Source organism: Lathamus discolor, chromosome 2 (assembly GCF_037157495.1).
Source record: "Lathamus discolor isolate bLatDis1 chromosome 2, bLatDis1.hap1, whole genome shotgun sequence".
NCBI lineage: Eukaryota > Metazoa > Chordata > Aves > Psittaciformes > Psittacidae > Lathamus > Lathamus discolor.
This window is the reverse complement of record NC_088885.1, coordinates 36,109,771-36,125,991: the sequence shown is the minus strand read 5'-3', so window position 1 is coordinate 36,125,991 and position 16,221 is coordinate 36,109,771. Positions and strand designations below refer to the sequence as shown.

General features: G+C 38.0%; 1 protein-coding gene across 6 annotated transcripts in view; it reads left to right on the top strand.

Moving 5' to 3' along the window:
* CDK14 (cyclin dependent kinase 14) overlaps positions 1–16,221 on the top strand; it is a 328,023-nt gene that overhangs the window by 167,103 nt on the left and 144,699 nt on the right. For all 6 annotated transcript variants that reach the window (XR_010609906.1, XM_065666401.1, XM_065666400.1 and 3 more), the window contains one exon: positions 8,095–8,218. Coding sequence is in view for 5 of the 6 variants with exons in the window: in XM_065666401.1 (XP_065522473.1) it covers positions 8,095–8,218 (124 nt within the window). In the remaining variant the exon portion in view is untranslated. The remainder of the gene's footprint in view (positions 1–8,094; positions 8,219–16,221) is intronic.

Genomic DNA, 16,221 nt, shown 5'->3' with positions numbered 1-16,221 from the left:
TTGAAAGATCATCTTTATTTTAACCTCATCTTTTAATTCATATTACTACATTCCCAGTAACGAAAGTCAATTCATCTTTATGTTTTGATGCATTTTTTAGTTCATTTTCTTTAACTCCTCTTACTTGGTAGAACAAATGGAGCACAGGCTTGCAACTGTCATGCCTGTGTTGCTTGTTTGCACTTCTGCCTTAAAAAGAAATCTATTAATGAAAGCTGATTTGCTTTTTAATTAGTGATGATGCATTGAAATAGCTGTGGCCTTTTGGGAAAAGCATCCTCATTTATTTCCTCTGTGCCTTTTTTTCTTCTATTTGCAGTGTTAGATGTGATATCAATTTGTGTGAGCATCTGGCTTAAAAAAACCATCTTTGACAAAATAAAAAGACACAGCTTCTGACCCACTGTTCCTCAATCCCTGTAACATCACCCTGAATGACAACAGGGTTGTCAACCAGACAAAAAACTGTCTCTGCCTCTTAATCACTCTCAAAATCTTCCACTTCAGGCAACTTGGAAGGCTCCCATCATCTACTGTGACCAGAGGGAGAAGAAACTTCCAGTTTGTTCTTATTCCACCTAATATCGCTACTCTGATATGTTTTTCTCCCTGGGCACCTTTTCTCTTCCTGGGGTCAAAAAGTGATAAGAAAGAGTAGGCAGACTCTCTTGTTGAAGTTTGCATGGAGGAAACACGAATATTCAACCTTCTTCTAGGAGCTCTTAAGACTAAAGCTCTTGCTCATCTCAGTTCTGAGCCTTCCTTGCTCCTAGGGAGCAGGGCACAGCAGCCTTATGTGCATAATTGATAGATATTTTTGAAGCAAAATCTCAACCAGCTAAGCCATACTCCCACCACAATCTTTAAAAATGTGTTTTATCACTGTAATACTGAGACAGAGAAAATAGTTAACTGTCAAGGTCACATGTGAGATATGTGGCAAGGTCTGGAGTTGAATTTGGGTATCCTAGGACAGGCAAATAATCTCTGTAAAAAAAATAATGTCTGAGTTTCAGCAAAAACCTAACTAGTTTCAGTCCTAAACTTTCTGCAAAAGTATAAAATACATGTAATTAATAGAAATTATTGAAACATAGTGGGATGCTGTGACATTTTTCTGTGCTAAATACTCAAGATCAGTCAACTTTCTAGCACTCAAGAGTTAAAAAAACCTGAAAAAAACCAAAAGGCCCAAACCAACAAACCCATCAAAAATCCCAAATCAGATATGATAAAAATATTGGATTTAATAAACCAAGGTTTTAATGCTAGCCTCCTGAACAAGATGAAATGCATGTTGAATTGAAAATGTTGAAATACAGCTAATGTTATATGTTATTTGATGTTATCTCTGGCACATAATCACTTGTGGTATGCATGTATTCCTCTCCATACTGCAGTACTGTACATTAACTAACGGTTGCAGTTTTAAAAGATGAGTCTGGTTTTGTCAGATGAAAAATTTTGGCATTTAATGACTAATGTGAAAATTACTAATCTGAGTTAATGCCATAGGGTAGTTGTCATTGGATGTATTTTGTAAATATAAATGTTTATCATTGAACTGATTACAGATTTGGACAATCCGAAGCACAAAGGATAGCAAAGTATTCAGAACATGGAAGGATTAGTCAATTCCAGTATTCCATCCACGCGAGGCTTAAAGCGCTTGAAGTGCAGCTGCTTGAACTCTGGCAGTAGCCGAGCATTGCACGCTGGCTTTTGCTAAGCAGCTTCACTTTGTGTTAGTAAGACATAAAATCATATTCTTGTTAGTAAAGGATAGTATCTGAAAACTATGATAAAAATGCTTTGGATTTTAGGTTACAGTTGTTTTATCCATGTAAGTCTCCCTGGTGTGCTTCTCTTTTCTTTCCATCCTGTGATTGTATAAATGTCTGTGGCAAGAGGTTCACATTCCCCCTTTTTATGGCAGACGTGTGTTGAATTATATGTCCAGTCCTGCATCCATATGTGACAAACTTGTGATTATATGATGTAGGGGAAGCTGGAGCACATGAGTGTGACTAGAGGTGTCGGACCAAAAGGTTGATTGCCATACTTAGGTAAACAGGAATTGGGCCATTAAACCATGACAGTATATGCGGCTATGGTGAATTTTCATGTCTTGCTTCACCTGTCACATTGACCCTCTGGAATTTGGAGAAAACACTCTTTTACTTTAAGGTGAATATCTACTGTATTTTAGTTCTATTTGTTGTTATTAGAAGCAAATCTAATTAATGTCATGCTTTTAAAATCTCTCCTCCTCACTGAATTTAGTGCTGCTGCTGCTGTAGATCCGAATTAAAAATACAGTTCGACAGATATGCTAAGTAGGAAGCAATGCTATTTAATGTGGTTGAGAAGTTGCTATTTTTCATTCCTCATTCAGTGAACAAGCAGGTGTACAGCAGACAGAATAATGTTATGCCAAATTAAGGTCGTCTTTTACACATGGCATTGAAAATTGATTATTTAAATTAGACTTTTTAGTTACCAGACATTAAATATGGCATCAGCATTTCACTCTACTTTATGTCAGTCTTGTCACTTAAAGTAATGATTTGATAATATGCACAACTGTGATCAGTAAATGCAAAATCTTTATTAGTGTGTTAAAATTCATGCTGGAAGAATGTTGCTTTCATATCAAGTGTGTGTGTGTGTATAATTTATTGTCCTTATGATCTGCATGGTTCACAGACCGCAAACACCATGAAAATATTGTAGGGATGAAGAAAACATTTTTTCATTGTCTTTCAAATTGGTGAGGCACCATTTGCCGCTCAGACCTAGAGCAGCATGGAAATTAATTGGTGAAAGGTAGAAAAGGAGTTTTAAATTTATTTTTACTTTTGCCATTCAGGAGAATAAATCTGAAAGAGTCTTCCACTTATTGGACATCAGCAGACATCTATAACTGATCATAAGGGAGTGTCTTTATACTCAGTTAATTAAGTACACCTTCCTTGTTGCAAGTAACTGCATTAGTACCCAGAGGGGACAAAAAATGATTAAAAGAATATCAAAGAGAATAGAAGTGAACAAATTAACACTTTCCAGTCTCTTCCCTTTGCAGTTCTGCTGCGAGTGGAAACATCTGTGTTTTATTTTTTTTAAGTAATTATAATGTCTGCATTCCCCATGGCTGTATTGTATGCATTTCTGTGTGACATTCTCTTTGGTAAGACTTGCGTAAGGAATGCAGGAGCAAGCTAGAAGCCTTTATAAATACATTTTGGAGTGAACTATTTTAAAATGCATTTGGAAAGAACTCAGTTGGTTCCAGAGAGGTGAGATAGGAGAGCCTGTTATTGAGATAAAGCTTATGAATCACAGTGATTCAAATGGCTAACAATTTTTTTATTCAGCTAGGTGATAAAAAATGATGAGGGGCTTGATGAGCCCCTTGTTTGTGTGATAACACATATTTACATGTAGTTTTTTCTTAGGTTAATGGCTTAAAACAAGTAGATCTAAACTCCCAAACAATCTAGTAAACCCAAATGTGGAGCATTGAGTTCAGTTGTGTCTATTTCCAAGGCTGTGAGATAGTACTGTGGGGATTTATCACCTATTTTTCCTTTGTAAATAGCCAATAATTCACAGAAGCCTGTAACACCCTCTCGATGATAGGAAGAAGTACACTGGTTGCAAGCATGAGGTTAGGTGTCCTGGCTTGGGTTTCTTTTACTGCTGTTTTTAGATTTCGTGGCCTATTAAGACAGAATATGATATCGATCGATGCTGAACACACACAAGGGAATTCAGATGATTACATGATACCCAGATGGTGTGCTTTTATACATATAGCAAGCAGGAGCATTTGTGTTATCAGTGATGAGTGATAAATAAAGCTTGTGCAGTATTGTATATTACTTTTTGAAAGTAACTATGCTAATACAGCAATATGAGCTCACTAAAGGATTGGCACATTAATCCAGCCTTGCTTTCAGCTTTCTTCTGAACTGATGTGAACTCCTGGTCCACGTTATCTCAGATCCATTTGCATTCTCTTGCTGCAGAGAGAGCGGAGCTAAGAACTTTGTGCATATTAAATAGACTAAAAGATCCATGCAGCTTTCTACTTCTGTATCTAGGGCCAAATCCTTTATTCCCGCAGTACAACATGTGGTAAGGGAGCTCAGATGCGAGAAATAATTCAGAAATCCTCAGTACCATCAGGGAAAGACATAACCCCCCCTCATTAGTCTGACCTCTTGGGCAGCATCCTTCTTGTCACTGGGGTCCTTGATGCCCAGGACACTGTGTGGAAATGTACGTTTTCTGGATAATCTCTATGGGTGTGTTGTAAATTTTTACTCTTCATTTACCCCAGTGTTGTTTGCTAGAAACTCTCTACTATGTCTGGGAATGGAGGTGTTGCGGAGTTATCTGAGCGCCTCTGCACAGATCACCTATATATGAACGTTAGACCTGTCAGAGCTTTCTGAACCTCAGTCAGAAAAGGTTAACTCCCATCAGTCCTACCCATTATGTATGTTTTGGATGGCCTGTGAAAGTTCAGTTTATAAGCTCCTCTCATTTGGATGAGAAGAGTTCAAGATCCAAGGTGACATTCAAAGGCCACCAAGTTAGTTAAACATTCTGCTGCATACAAGCTATCTTGCAGCTGTTAGATGTGTGTGTATAATGGTCTAGGTTGTATACCCACCCACGCTCATGAAAAACACCGTGAAAGCAGGGATGTTCATACAGGCAGCTGCTGAGTCTCTCAGAAAATCTAACTAGTTTAAACAGGCATTTGGTCAAATGTTGCATGTACAAGTACCTTTCCAGGCCTTATGCCATATAAAGACTGTGTATGTGCTAATTCTTTTGTGGAGTTGAGGGCTTTCTCTTGTAAGTTTTAAGAACTGCTAATACTCTTTTAAAATCATGGTCCATAAAATTCGGCATGCTTTTACTTGCATGTATTTTTCTTATTGACAAAGGAGAAAAATTCTTCATTAAAATATGTTGTTCATTAAAATGAGAGCTCTGTAACTGTTAGGGGAAAAAAGGTTTGGCTTTTTTTTTTTTTTTCATGGCTATAATAAATAAGGCCAGAAGGACAAGTATTCATTTTTGGTTTTGTTTTTTTTTTTTTTTTTTTTGGTCTTAATGTAAAGTGTTAAGCCTCCTAATCTTAAGCCTTGCTGAAAACCCGACTTCTAGAGACAAATATCATTCCCTTTTTCTATCTTCTCCAGTTCTTATCACAATGACCCTCGTCATTTTCTGATTCTAATTTTAACAGCAAACCTCTGCTCTTACTAATAAACTACAAACTGCACACAAGTGATGTCCGAGTTTGGTTTTTTGCAGGTTATTTGACACTTAGCCATGCAAATATGCAAGTTACTAACGTTAAGAGATCAAGAACCATGAATCTGTATTGTTTCTACCCTCCTAACCAACCCATTGAAATGCATACGGAATTTGCCATTGACTCCTTTTAGAGTTGTCCTCTGGACATAGGGCTACCATCCTGTGGCCTTGGAGAAATGGCAGTTCAGTTGCTTGTTCAAAAACCCTTGCAGAAGCCCCAGGCTGAAGTTTTCATGGGGATCAGAACTGAGCAAGGTGGAGGAAGGAGAAAGTAAGATCAGAGTACAACCGTGTTAGGTGGTATACTGATTTCACATCACATATATGGGTAACAGGTGATGGTCCCTCATCTAGCATTTGTTTCTGACCTTGTGAAAGTAATACAGTGAAGGGGAATAGGTTTCTCGGGTTTCTTTTCTCTGGCTTTCCTCAAAGACAGGAAAGGGAACTTGACTGTGAGAAGGCAGAAGTGTTTCCTGAGGCATCAGAAACGGGTCTTTCCAATTTGTCTTTTCTTCTTGTGGAGTGGGGAACCACTGGGAATGGAGAGCCTCTTTAACTGTTCTATCTGCCCAGGCAATCCCAAAGGCCCTGTGGTTAGCAGAATGCTCTGCTGCTGGGCACTCAGCTTATGTTTTCACTTAAATCTTTTCCCATTTAGTATTACTAAATAAAAACAAAGGTGAAGAGGAAAAGAGAAAGCAACAAAACAATGGCTGAGTCTACCCTCTGTATTTCAGGGAGATTATTTTTCCCTTCTCTTTCACGATCTCCCTCCAAGGAGGAAACAATTGATACAGTGTATATGAGTGAATTAATTGACTTTTGTGGAAGTACTTGATGACTACAGCATATCTACAAGTTTGGAACAAAACTATGTTCCAAAGCTGTCCTCAAGAGTAGACGTTTATTATGTTTAGCTGTGAAATTGTTGGGTTTTTTTTCTTTAGCATGTCCTATCAAATCACTTCACTCTTTGCATTAAAGCTAAATGAAAGCCCACATTAATAAATATATTTCAAGTTACAAAGATTATGGTGCTGTAAGATAACATGATAATTGAAATTTCTTTGCATGTTCAAAGATAATGTTTGAAGTTAAATACCACTGATTTCGCCTAGTAAACTGGCTATTTTCCCTGTCTATTAAAAAAATTATTATTTTGAAGTAATTTCTTAGAATTTACATTTTATGGCTGTAATGAAAGCTGTTTCTGCTTCCTGTCCTTATTAAAATAGTTTTTGTGTACCATGAATTCCATTTTAGCCACAATTCAAAAAGGAATGTGCATGTTACTTACGACTTTCCTGCTATTCTTTCTTTTGTTTCTTTATTTTGCTCTTAGGTTTCCTCAGCACATTGTTAGACCCAGCCCTGGCAAGAAGGTGATTGATATGGCTCTTTGTGCCCTGGCTAAATAGCTAAACATACAGTGTATTGTGTCTGCACTCAGGGAAAAAATGAAATGCAATTAAATTCATTTCAACTTCAGTAACATGACATTTCTGTTTCTTTAATGTCAGCCTTTATTCTCTTTTATAATCAGATTTTGTAACCCTTTTTATAATGTCTCCTCGCTTCACCAGTCACTAAATAGGACGCTTGTGTTGCAAGTTAATTAGAAATTCTCATGTGCTTGGGCTGACTCGTTCCAAATCTTTGGTGTAGTTTCCATATCTTCTGAGAGAGCACATTTCACCAGCCACTGAGCTGTGAGGCATGAGGTCCATATATACTCTTGAATCCTGCATATTTGGCTTTGCAAAGTCTTATTTTGTTCCCATTTGGAAAATGTAGTATTTCTTAACATATTTCAGTATGAAGGGTCTGTATATTAGTGGAGATTTTTCAAATCTGGAAAGAAAACTCCTAGGAAACATTTATTCACCCTTTGTATTGACAAAATCCACGAGGGTAACACAGCTTTTCACGGGGGGTGCCTTATGAGAATGCAGGAGAATGATGCGAGAGGAGATGAAAAGGGGAGGACAAAAGATCTCCATCATCCAGGTCTTTGTTCATAATTACAAATTACAAAAATACACGGTATCAGTGCTTGGCTCAGTGGAAAGCATTTGCAGAGTCTAGTGAAGGGCTAGAAGAGACATGGGGGATGAGTTAGATTGCTATCTAAATTTACCTTAGAGACTATTATAAATAGGTTTCAAAAGCCATCTTTAGGTTCAGTGGGAATTATTATTTCCTGATGAAAAATACTTAAGCAACTCCCATTAAAAAAACCTTCAAAGGAGAAAACCTATCATACTCGCAGGTTTCCTGCACATGTTATTGTTGTATTATTAAATTCTTCTTTGCTTTAGCTCCAGTGTCCCATCCCCCAGCCTTATCTCCCCATCTCTATGCACCCTGTACTGTTGTATCCTATAATTAGTGAAGATACACATCTGTCTTCAGGCTACCACCTGATCTCTAAGGCCATATGGATAAATGGAATATAATTATAATTTGGTAGAAATTGAGCCTTCTGCACATGGTTGTATTGCTCTTGTTCTTTATAAAGCAGGCAAATTGCATCGATGATACAGTAGGGTTTGGAGGATGGGGTTAGTCCTTGAAAAATACATACTTTTAGGTGGAAATTTTGTTGTGTTAAACTTGGGTGGGAATTAACGCCGTTTTGGGAGGAATTCTGACACAATGTTACCACAATATGCAAGCACCCTGCATATTGTGAAGAAATCATCTGTGGTTATATGCAAAATATTAACAGAGGTCATTTTTTGTCCCCCTCTTTTTCAGTTATTTTTATTTCAGTTGCTGCGAGGACTCTCTTACATCCACCAGCGTTACATTTTGCACAGGGACCTGAAACCACAGAATCTTCTGATCAGTGACACGGGGGAGTTAAAGCTGGCAGACTTTGGTAGGCAAGCAGTTAATTACAAGTCTCTTATAATGTTGTAGGAATGTCAGACAGATGGTTCCATTGATTTCTCTTCCCCCCACCCTATTCCTTAGACACACCTTCTTCATTGTAGATAATTGCACACTTTTCTCCTGAGTGAAGAAATTGATTATGGTCAACAAAATGCTTGATTAAAAGGGAGCAAGTGAAAAACAAATATATACTCCAGTTCTCACAAGGAAGATAATGCTGAAAGTATTTCAGTTTTATTTACCATGAGACCTCTGAAAAAACAGAAAGAAAAAAAAGAGAGAGAGAGAGATCTAAGCAAATATAGACTATATGAAGAGCACAATCACTGTATGGAATCAGCTCTCGGGTTGTGGAGATCTGGATTAACCTGCGTTAAATGGTTATTGAAAGAGACTGAAGGATACAAGAATAATTATTCCTTCAAGAATAAAGGACACTAGGATCACCCAGGCTGCTTTCAGTATCCCTTAGTCCCTTATGAGGAACCTTATGTGGAGTACAATGCAAGGGAAAATTGTCTACTGAATGTCAGCCTTTTTGCTGGTTTTGAATTTTAATTTTTAAAGCTGCTTTCTAGCTCCTACAGTGAGGCAAGTACTATTTCCTCTGAAAACCATTGTGAATGCAGATGTGGAAAATGGCAATATTTTTCTCTAGTGCTTTCAACAAACTGTTGTAGGAATTTCTTTCCTGTAGGTCAACTTCTCAGCTACTGATTCCAGCAGAACTTCTGAAGTAAGCTGAAAATGTGACCTATTGGCTGTTTAAAAATGTCTTTTATTTTTATGACTACTATCCACATCGGGCTTTGCATTTCATGCAGCAGCAGTAATGAGGGAGCGTATGTGCTAATTGGCAATTTCACTGTTAATGTAGTCATGTTTTTTTTGTCTTTTAATTAGCATTACTGCAATTAACAGCTCAGTGTGTATTTGCTATGCTGGAGAAAAGAACAGGAATTCAGGTGGGCACAGTCCACAAGAACTTGATTGGCCTTTGGATTGTAAGGCAATTAGAGAAATAGTATTTGAAACAGTTACTATCTGGTTTTAAATGCCATCTTCTGTTGCTGTTTTTCAAAACTTGGAAGATACCAAAAGTGTTTTTAAGAATGCTTGACGAAAGCATTCCTGCATGTTTCATTTTACTATGAGATTTAATCTCTTAATGATTCACCTGTTTCATATATCTGTGCTTTTGCAATGATATGAGTTAGCCCTCTGTTAAAGGTGCTGTGCTGTTTGAGATGACTAGTTCTGATGTATCATTTATATGTACAAAACACTGAACTTATCTGACTTCCAAGCATCACCTTATTACAAGTCCTTCAAGAGATTCTGATGATTGTGCTCTGGCTTTGGTTGATACTGAAAAATCTGTAGGTGATGTTGCAAACTCTTTTGTATGTAAAATGTTTCATATGGTGTGGGGGTTTTTGGTGGTGGTGCTGCTACTAAAGTTTTTTCTATTTGTTAAAAGTTTCTCCTGACCTAACAGAAACATCTGCGTAGATTCTCTTATACAAGGGAAGAATATTAAATATCTCAATTTATTTTATTTTTTTAAGCTAGATTTTCTTTCATGGCTCATGACCTCATAAAATTGAAAACCAGATGGGTTAAATTTCTCTTCAGAGAACAAGATGAAAAATTAGAAGTGATGAGGTTAAAGTCTGAAAGGTTATGACCTCTTTCATTGGAGACAATAAGAAATAAGAGCACATGTGCTCTCTGTGTGCACCCCTGTGCATATTTACTTACTTAAAAGCTGTATTATTATAGCCCATCTTCCACCTTCCCAGCACCAAAGATTCTTCTTAAACAAGATGTAAAATACAGTCCTGTTTCTCTTTATGTTTTTCTCCCATGAATGACTAATTCGCAATAATGTGCTTGGAAAGGAAGTCAGCTTAGATTGTATATTTGATTAATTACATGAGGAGCAGTATGGAAATTAGGGGTGTTTTGCTTTCAAATGCACTCAAGGCAGGAGAGAACCTATCAAGAAATCAGTTTCTTCGGAGATAGGATTGACTTTGGTAGCACAATAAATATAAAATCTTAGAGCAAAGGCCTTTTAGTCTCTAAGGACAAGACCTTCAGATTTTGGTTTCATAAGTTTACAAAAAATCAACGGCACGGGCAAAGTTTTTTATTTGGTGTCAGGCTTATTTAGTCTTCTCAGTGTAGAATATCAAATACTTAAAACCAGGCTGTAGTGGATCATAGTTCTTGAATAAACAAGGTAAAAGAAAGGCTATTCATGCCTGCCAGTGCATTGCACTGCAGCTGAAGTGGAATCTTGGAATAACTGTGGGCATGTGTTTTTCTACAGCAGGGCTCCCAGACATTGATACTCCACTGTGTAGGAGTGTCTTTGTTCAGATGAACGGTAGTTTGCTTTTCTGTTCATTGTGCTATAGCTGCTAGGAAATGAACATTTATGAGAAGACTCAGCAGTCAAATGAAAAGGGAGAACAGAACATAGAGGCTTTATCAAATTAAAAATGGATGAGCTATGAAACATGGCTTTCTTGAGAAGATACAATAGGGGAGACTACAACTTGAATAATTGTTGCTATGAAAAATAGTCCTTGAACTCCATTCCCGCATTCTGTTTTCAATCTAATTAAAATTCCAGAGGAAATTAAAGTATATTTGGAATTCTCCTCATGAAATGAAGTGCAAGAATTATTTTCGATCCTGTGGTGTGAATTTAGCTGTCTATGGGTTTGTTTATATTCCCCTGCACATATGTCAGTCTTGAGTAGAAATAAAGTATTAAAAACCTTTAATAAGTAACATCATAAACAATTATAAACGTAAATTAATAAAGGCTTTTGCTTTATGCTAGTAACTGCATAGACTGGGCTGTGCATCTGTTCCTTAGCCTTTGGTTAGTAGTTTCTTCACTTTAACTTTTCTCTGCACTGTATACAGATCCATTTATTGGCCTTTGGATGTGTATGCTTCACTGACAGGACAAAGCCTTGAGCAGTTTGGCAGTTTGGACTAAGCGAGTTCTTTTTGTGTGGCTCTGTGACTCGGTATATACCACGCTTTTTTGGTTTTGTTTTTGGTTTTAGTGACTGGGTATTGGCATTTAGCTATTGTGTATGCTGTTATAAATCAAGATTGGCTAATCTTACGTTTGCATCCAGATTCTCATACTTAATAACTCCAGCACAAGGTCCCTAAATAGCTGATAACAATCAGGTAGGAGGTGGGTCTCACCTTCCATGTGGGATTTCCAGGAAGGATTTAGTCTTTTTATTTGTTGTTTCTTATTTTATGTCCCAGACCATCCACTAACAGCATAATATTCTGACTTTTTCAGGGACAGTGTGGACCTTTAATCTGATCACAGTATGCCTACTTTTACATATCCTTTAGTTAGAATAATTTTGTGCTTTCTGGGTTGTAAAATATATAGTTACACTTGTTATTATATACTTCTGGATAAAACATTTCCATAGCTTTTGAGGGTAGGCATGCTGACATCATCTTTGGATGCCTTGAGAAAATCCCCAGGGCATGGGTGTAAAGAACAAAATATTTAAACTTGATTAGCATGTGAGGCAGTGGTAGCTCATGTCTGAGGCTGAGAGAAACTGGCCAAATTAATAGTAGGTCTCTTGTCCAGCTTTACCTGTGAGCTGATGAGCCTGCTGCTGGAGATTTCAGGGGACTGCTTGTTTGTAAAACCTACCTGAAGCTATTTGTCTTTTCTGCTCTGCCTGCAAGAGAAGTGAACTGCACAGAGAGCATGAATGAAGTTTGAAGACCTGTTTGGTCTACGTTTTGGCTTGTGAAGTTACTGTAAGTGCATGGACCTATATGTCATCACATCTGACTTTCTCTCTATGCTATGGCCCCAAGACACAATATGTGATTATGCAGGCACCTGAGAGGCAGAACTGCAAAATACAATTTCGAAGTATGAAACAGCAGGTGTAGAAGGTATTGTTAGCTGGACTATCATTTGCAAGGATAGGAAAAGTTGCTAATAGAGTTTTTTATTTTTGAGACTTGGATAGAAATTTTCTCTTCTCCCTGTTCCCTACCCCAATCTTTTGTTAGTTTTGTTCCTTTAAAAAAATATTCAAACTGTGGTAACAGTGCAGTGAATTCTAGTGTTGCAAAGCGAATGAGGAAGAGCATCAGGAACTTGATGCTTTAATGATTTAGTGTTTGTTCTTGCAGTCAGAGTTGCTCTTTCTTGTAGGTGGGAGTGGGCTTTGGAGGGAAAAACAGCACAACAGTCTTAATGGAAGTGTCTTTGCTTTACTCTCCCAAATAACACTGACCTGAAGCGTTTCCTGTCAGCTTTTTGTTGTCTTTGGGGATCTCCTTGGATGAGTAAGGAGCTACAGGAGGCCTGCATTATGGTGGAAGTCCTGCCTTAAGCTTTTGGAGTTCTGTTAATATGAAGCCCTGTGATGTAGTAAAAGAAAGAATCATGGAAGTGTGATTAAACCATGCATCCTTCTAGATACATAGGATGATTAATAATAGATAGCAGGAGCAAAGAGGTTTGAGATTTGTAATAAAGAGACTTATACTCAATGGAGTTGCAGTTTAAAACTACAGCTGAGTATTAAAGAGGATTCTATGAATTTGCATATTGATTTTTCTGTGGGGAGCATCTCGGAGATATGTCATGGGGGACAAGAATGTTGTGGTATAGTTTACTGTAAAAATGATTAAAGCTATGTTGACAACTTGAAAAAAAAGAAATAGTTCTTTTTTTTCACAGTAAAAATCCCATGAGGAATTTCTTTATTATGTACCATAGAAGATTCATGTGAAAGGTTGCATTGCATAAAAGATTGCTTGCATGGATAACTGCTATGTTTTTCTGTGTAAATGCTCCACAGAGTATCAATTCTTGAAGATGCTGGTATAAGGATTTGTCATCGTATCTGAAGAGACTGTATTTCATATTGTTGGAGGTGCTTGATGAAATTATTGTCAAAACGCCTGTGAGAGCATCTCTAGTAATGTAGGCTGTCTCCCTCTGATCTTCTGGCTTCCAGTGCGCTTGAGGAACAGTGGGCCATGGCACTGCAGCCACCTGGCATTCAGGATGAGCTGTAGGAGCAGTCTGGATCGCTTCTGATGCAGCTGACTCACAGCAGTCTCTGGCTGCCTCAACAGCAGGCCTTGTCGGGGCTGTAGAAATGGTGCAAGCTGTCTGGAGTTTTGTTATCAGAGACTGCTGCTGATAAAGGGAACCGGCTAACCCCAAATGTATGTCCACAGGCCCCTCTAACACCTTGTCTCACTGAACAGAGATGGAAAAGGCATTTCTTTCCCATATGCCTGTGGGAGGTTGCTGTTTCCTGGGTGCAGCCTGTTCCCCTGTGATAACAGCCTTTGAAATCTGAAGAATTTGTTCTTGTACACCCCAGGAAGGTCAGTAATGGGTTTCTTTGAGGGCTCTATTTGTAATAAATATCAAGAAATGAAGATTACTTCAGTGACAGTGTTGTAATTAAGTTATAAAAAAGGAAGTGGGAACCTGGAAAGTGAAACCTAGGCTGCTCAAACCTTAGTTAGGTGGCAGGTCTGTATGAAACAGTTATTTCTGTAATTAACTGTAAATATAGTTTTTTCCATTGAGAGCAGAAGCTAATAAAGCTGTTCAACATGGCAGCTGCACTGGAGACCTGGAGCAGCCGAGCAGACTCTGTGCATTTGTCCTGGCATAAACTCAATTGCACACTACTGAGTCAGTGAAAAAAGCCCTTGCCATCCCTTTGCTTCTAGATCCAGGAGCCCAGAGCTTAGGAGCAGAGCTGATAGGTAGCTAGGGGACCCAGGAGCAAGGGCTTCATGTGCCGTGCTTGTGACCTTCCCTCATCTTACCCAGATCATAGATATAATCATAGAATAGTTAGGGTTGGAAAGGACCTTAAGATCATCTAGTTCCAACCCCCCTGCCATGGGCAGGGACACCTCACTCTAAACCATCTCACCCAAGGCTTCATCCAACCTGGCCTTGAACACTGCCAGGGATGGAGCACTCACAACCTCCCTGGGCAACCCATTCCAGTGCCTCACCACCCTAACAGGAAAGAATTTCCTCCTTTTATCCAATCTAAACTTCCCCTGTTTTAAGTTTGAATCCGTTACCTCTTGTTCTGTCACCACAGTCCCTAATGAAGAGTCCTTCCCCAGCATCCCTATAGGCCCCCTTCAGATACTGGAAGGCTGCTATGAGGTCTCCACTCAGATCTGTGGTGAAGAGTGGAGAGGAGATGTGTATGTGACAGGAAGTTTCAAGTGACAGTAGTGAAAAGGGGGTAGATCTGATTTCTGGCATTTGGGCTGAAGAACTGTGCATTGGTTTAGAGCTGAAGATGTAGGAGCATGTGTTGTCTAGTACCACTGCAGATGCTTCTTGCTTCTCCTATCTATTTGGTATGTCATTCTCATAATGGATTTCCATCTAATTTCCTTCATAGATCTGATGGTTTTATTGAGGTATCAGGTGAATACAGATAAAAATAATTGCCATTGTGAGAGTCAATGCAAGAATAATGCCTTATTAACATCAACTGGGTTTCATAGCCTGTGGAGAAAGAATAGATTTGACACAGGATTACTATCCGGATACAGCAATTTGCAAAAACTGCAAGGTTCTGTTTTCAACTAAGACTTTAACTTCTCTCTGCTAATAGTAAGTACAGAGCAGAACCACACACTGAATTTTTGTCTGTATCAGCTTCACTGATTGCGTTTAACAGTTGAAATTAAAGTTCTTCAATTAGACTAGTCTTTTCAGCTATTACTGAAGTATTGTATTACTGTATTACTGTAACTTACACTCTTCCCCCTGAGAAGCACTGTGTAGGATAATTTGCTGAAAAGGAAATTTCTATTTTCTTTTTTTTAAAACCATTAAGGAGCTCTGGAGATTGGTGTGACTCACTAAATGGGTCCCCTGTTAAATGCATCTCAGGTTACTGCGGGTTCAATCCAGTTTCCCATTTTTACAAGTTAGAGTTATAGTGAGCCTTTAAATAGGAGGAAAGCATCTTAATTACCCATTAAGGGCAATAACGGAAGTTGGTTACGACACCATTAAAACAACTGTGATGAAAAATCTGTTTCAGGGTTTTGTACTTAAGAAGAACATGGGATGCAGATGTCATCTATACTGCAGATAGCTCAGTGCTGGCTGTGATCTCATTATTATCAGACTCAAGATTATTTTTGTTGTCCTGTATTCCCCACCTGTGTGAACCAGGCAGTTATGCAGTTATGTGATAATTGCACAAAAACCATGGAGAACTGACATCTGCTGACTGTACAAGAGAGATCCATTCATCAAAATGAATCTGTACATGTATTTAAAATCTGGGCAGTAATGACAAGTGGGGTTTTTAATTGGGAAAAAAAAAAAAAGGTCATATTCAGTCATGTGTTCTCCGTCAGTTTTATATGAGAACATTTTCTCTTCCTACACATCTTGCTTCTGTTATAGTGTTAGTCCATAGCCTTTTGACTAGTGTGGCTACAAGCCCTGTATTTAAAATACTGAACTTTCTTTAAAACTCGATTGCTCTGAAGCTTCTCTTGTTTCTGATTCAGCAGTTAGAGAGCAAAACAACTATTACAGTCATGGTGAAGCTATAGCCAATATATGGTTGATCCCATAGTATTCTCTGCCTTTGCTTTCTTGGTCTGATTATGGTTTTGTTTAATGTTTCCTTATTTAAGAGATATATTGGATTATATACTGAGAAAATTATGGCAAATTTCAAAGTAATTTTGATTTCATTAGTGTGCTAATAGTTATGAAGATTTATTTTACACAGGAAATAATCAGCAATGTGGAAATTAAGGATAACTGGAAAAGGTGTGGATTAAAGAGGAAACAATTCATCATCAGTCAGAATAAAAAATTGATATGCAAAGAAAAAGATTAACATGAACAGAGGTTGGCAGTTCATTAAGAGAAATGTGCTATTTAACACAATATGA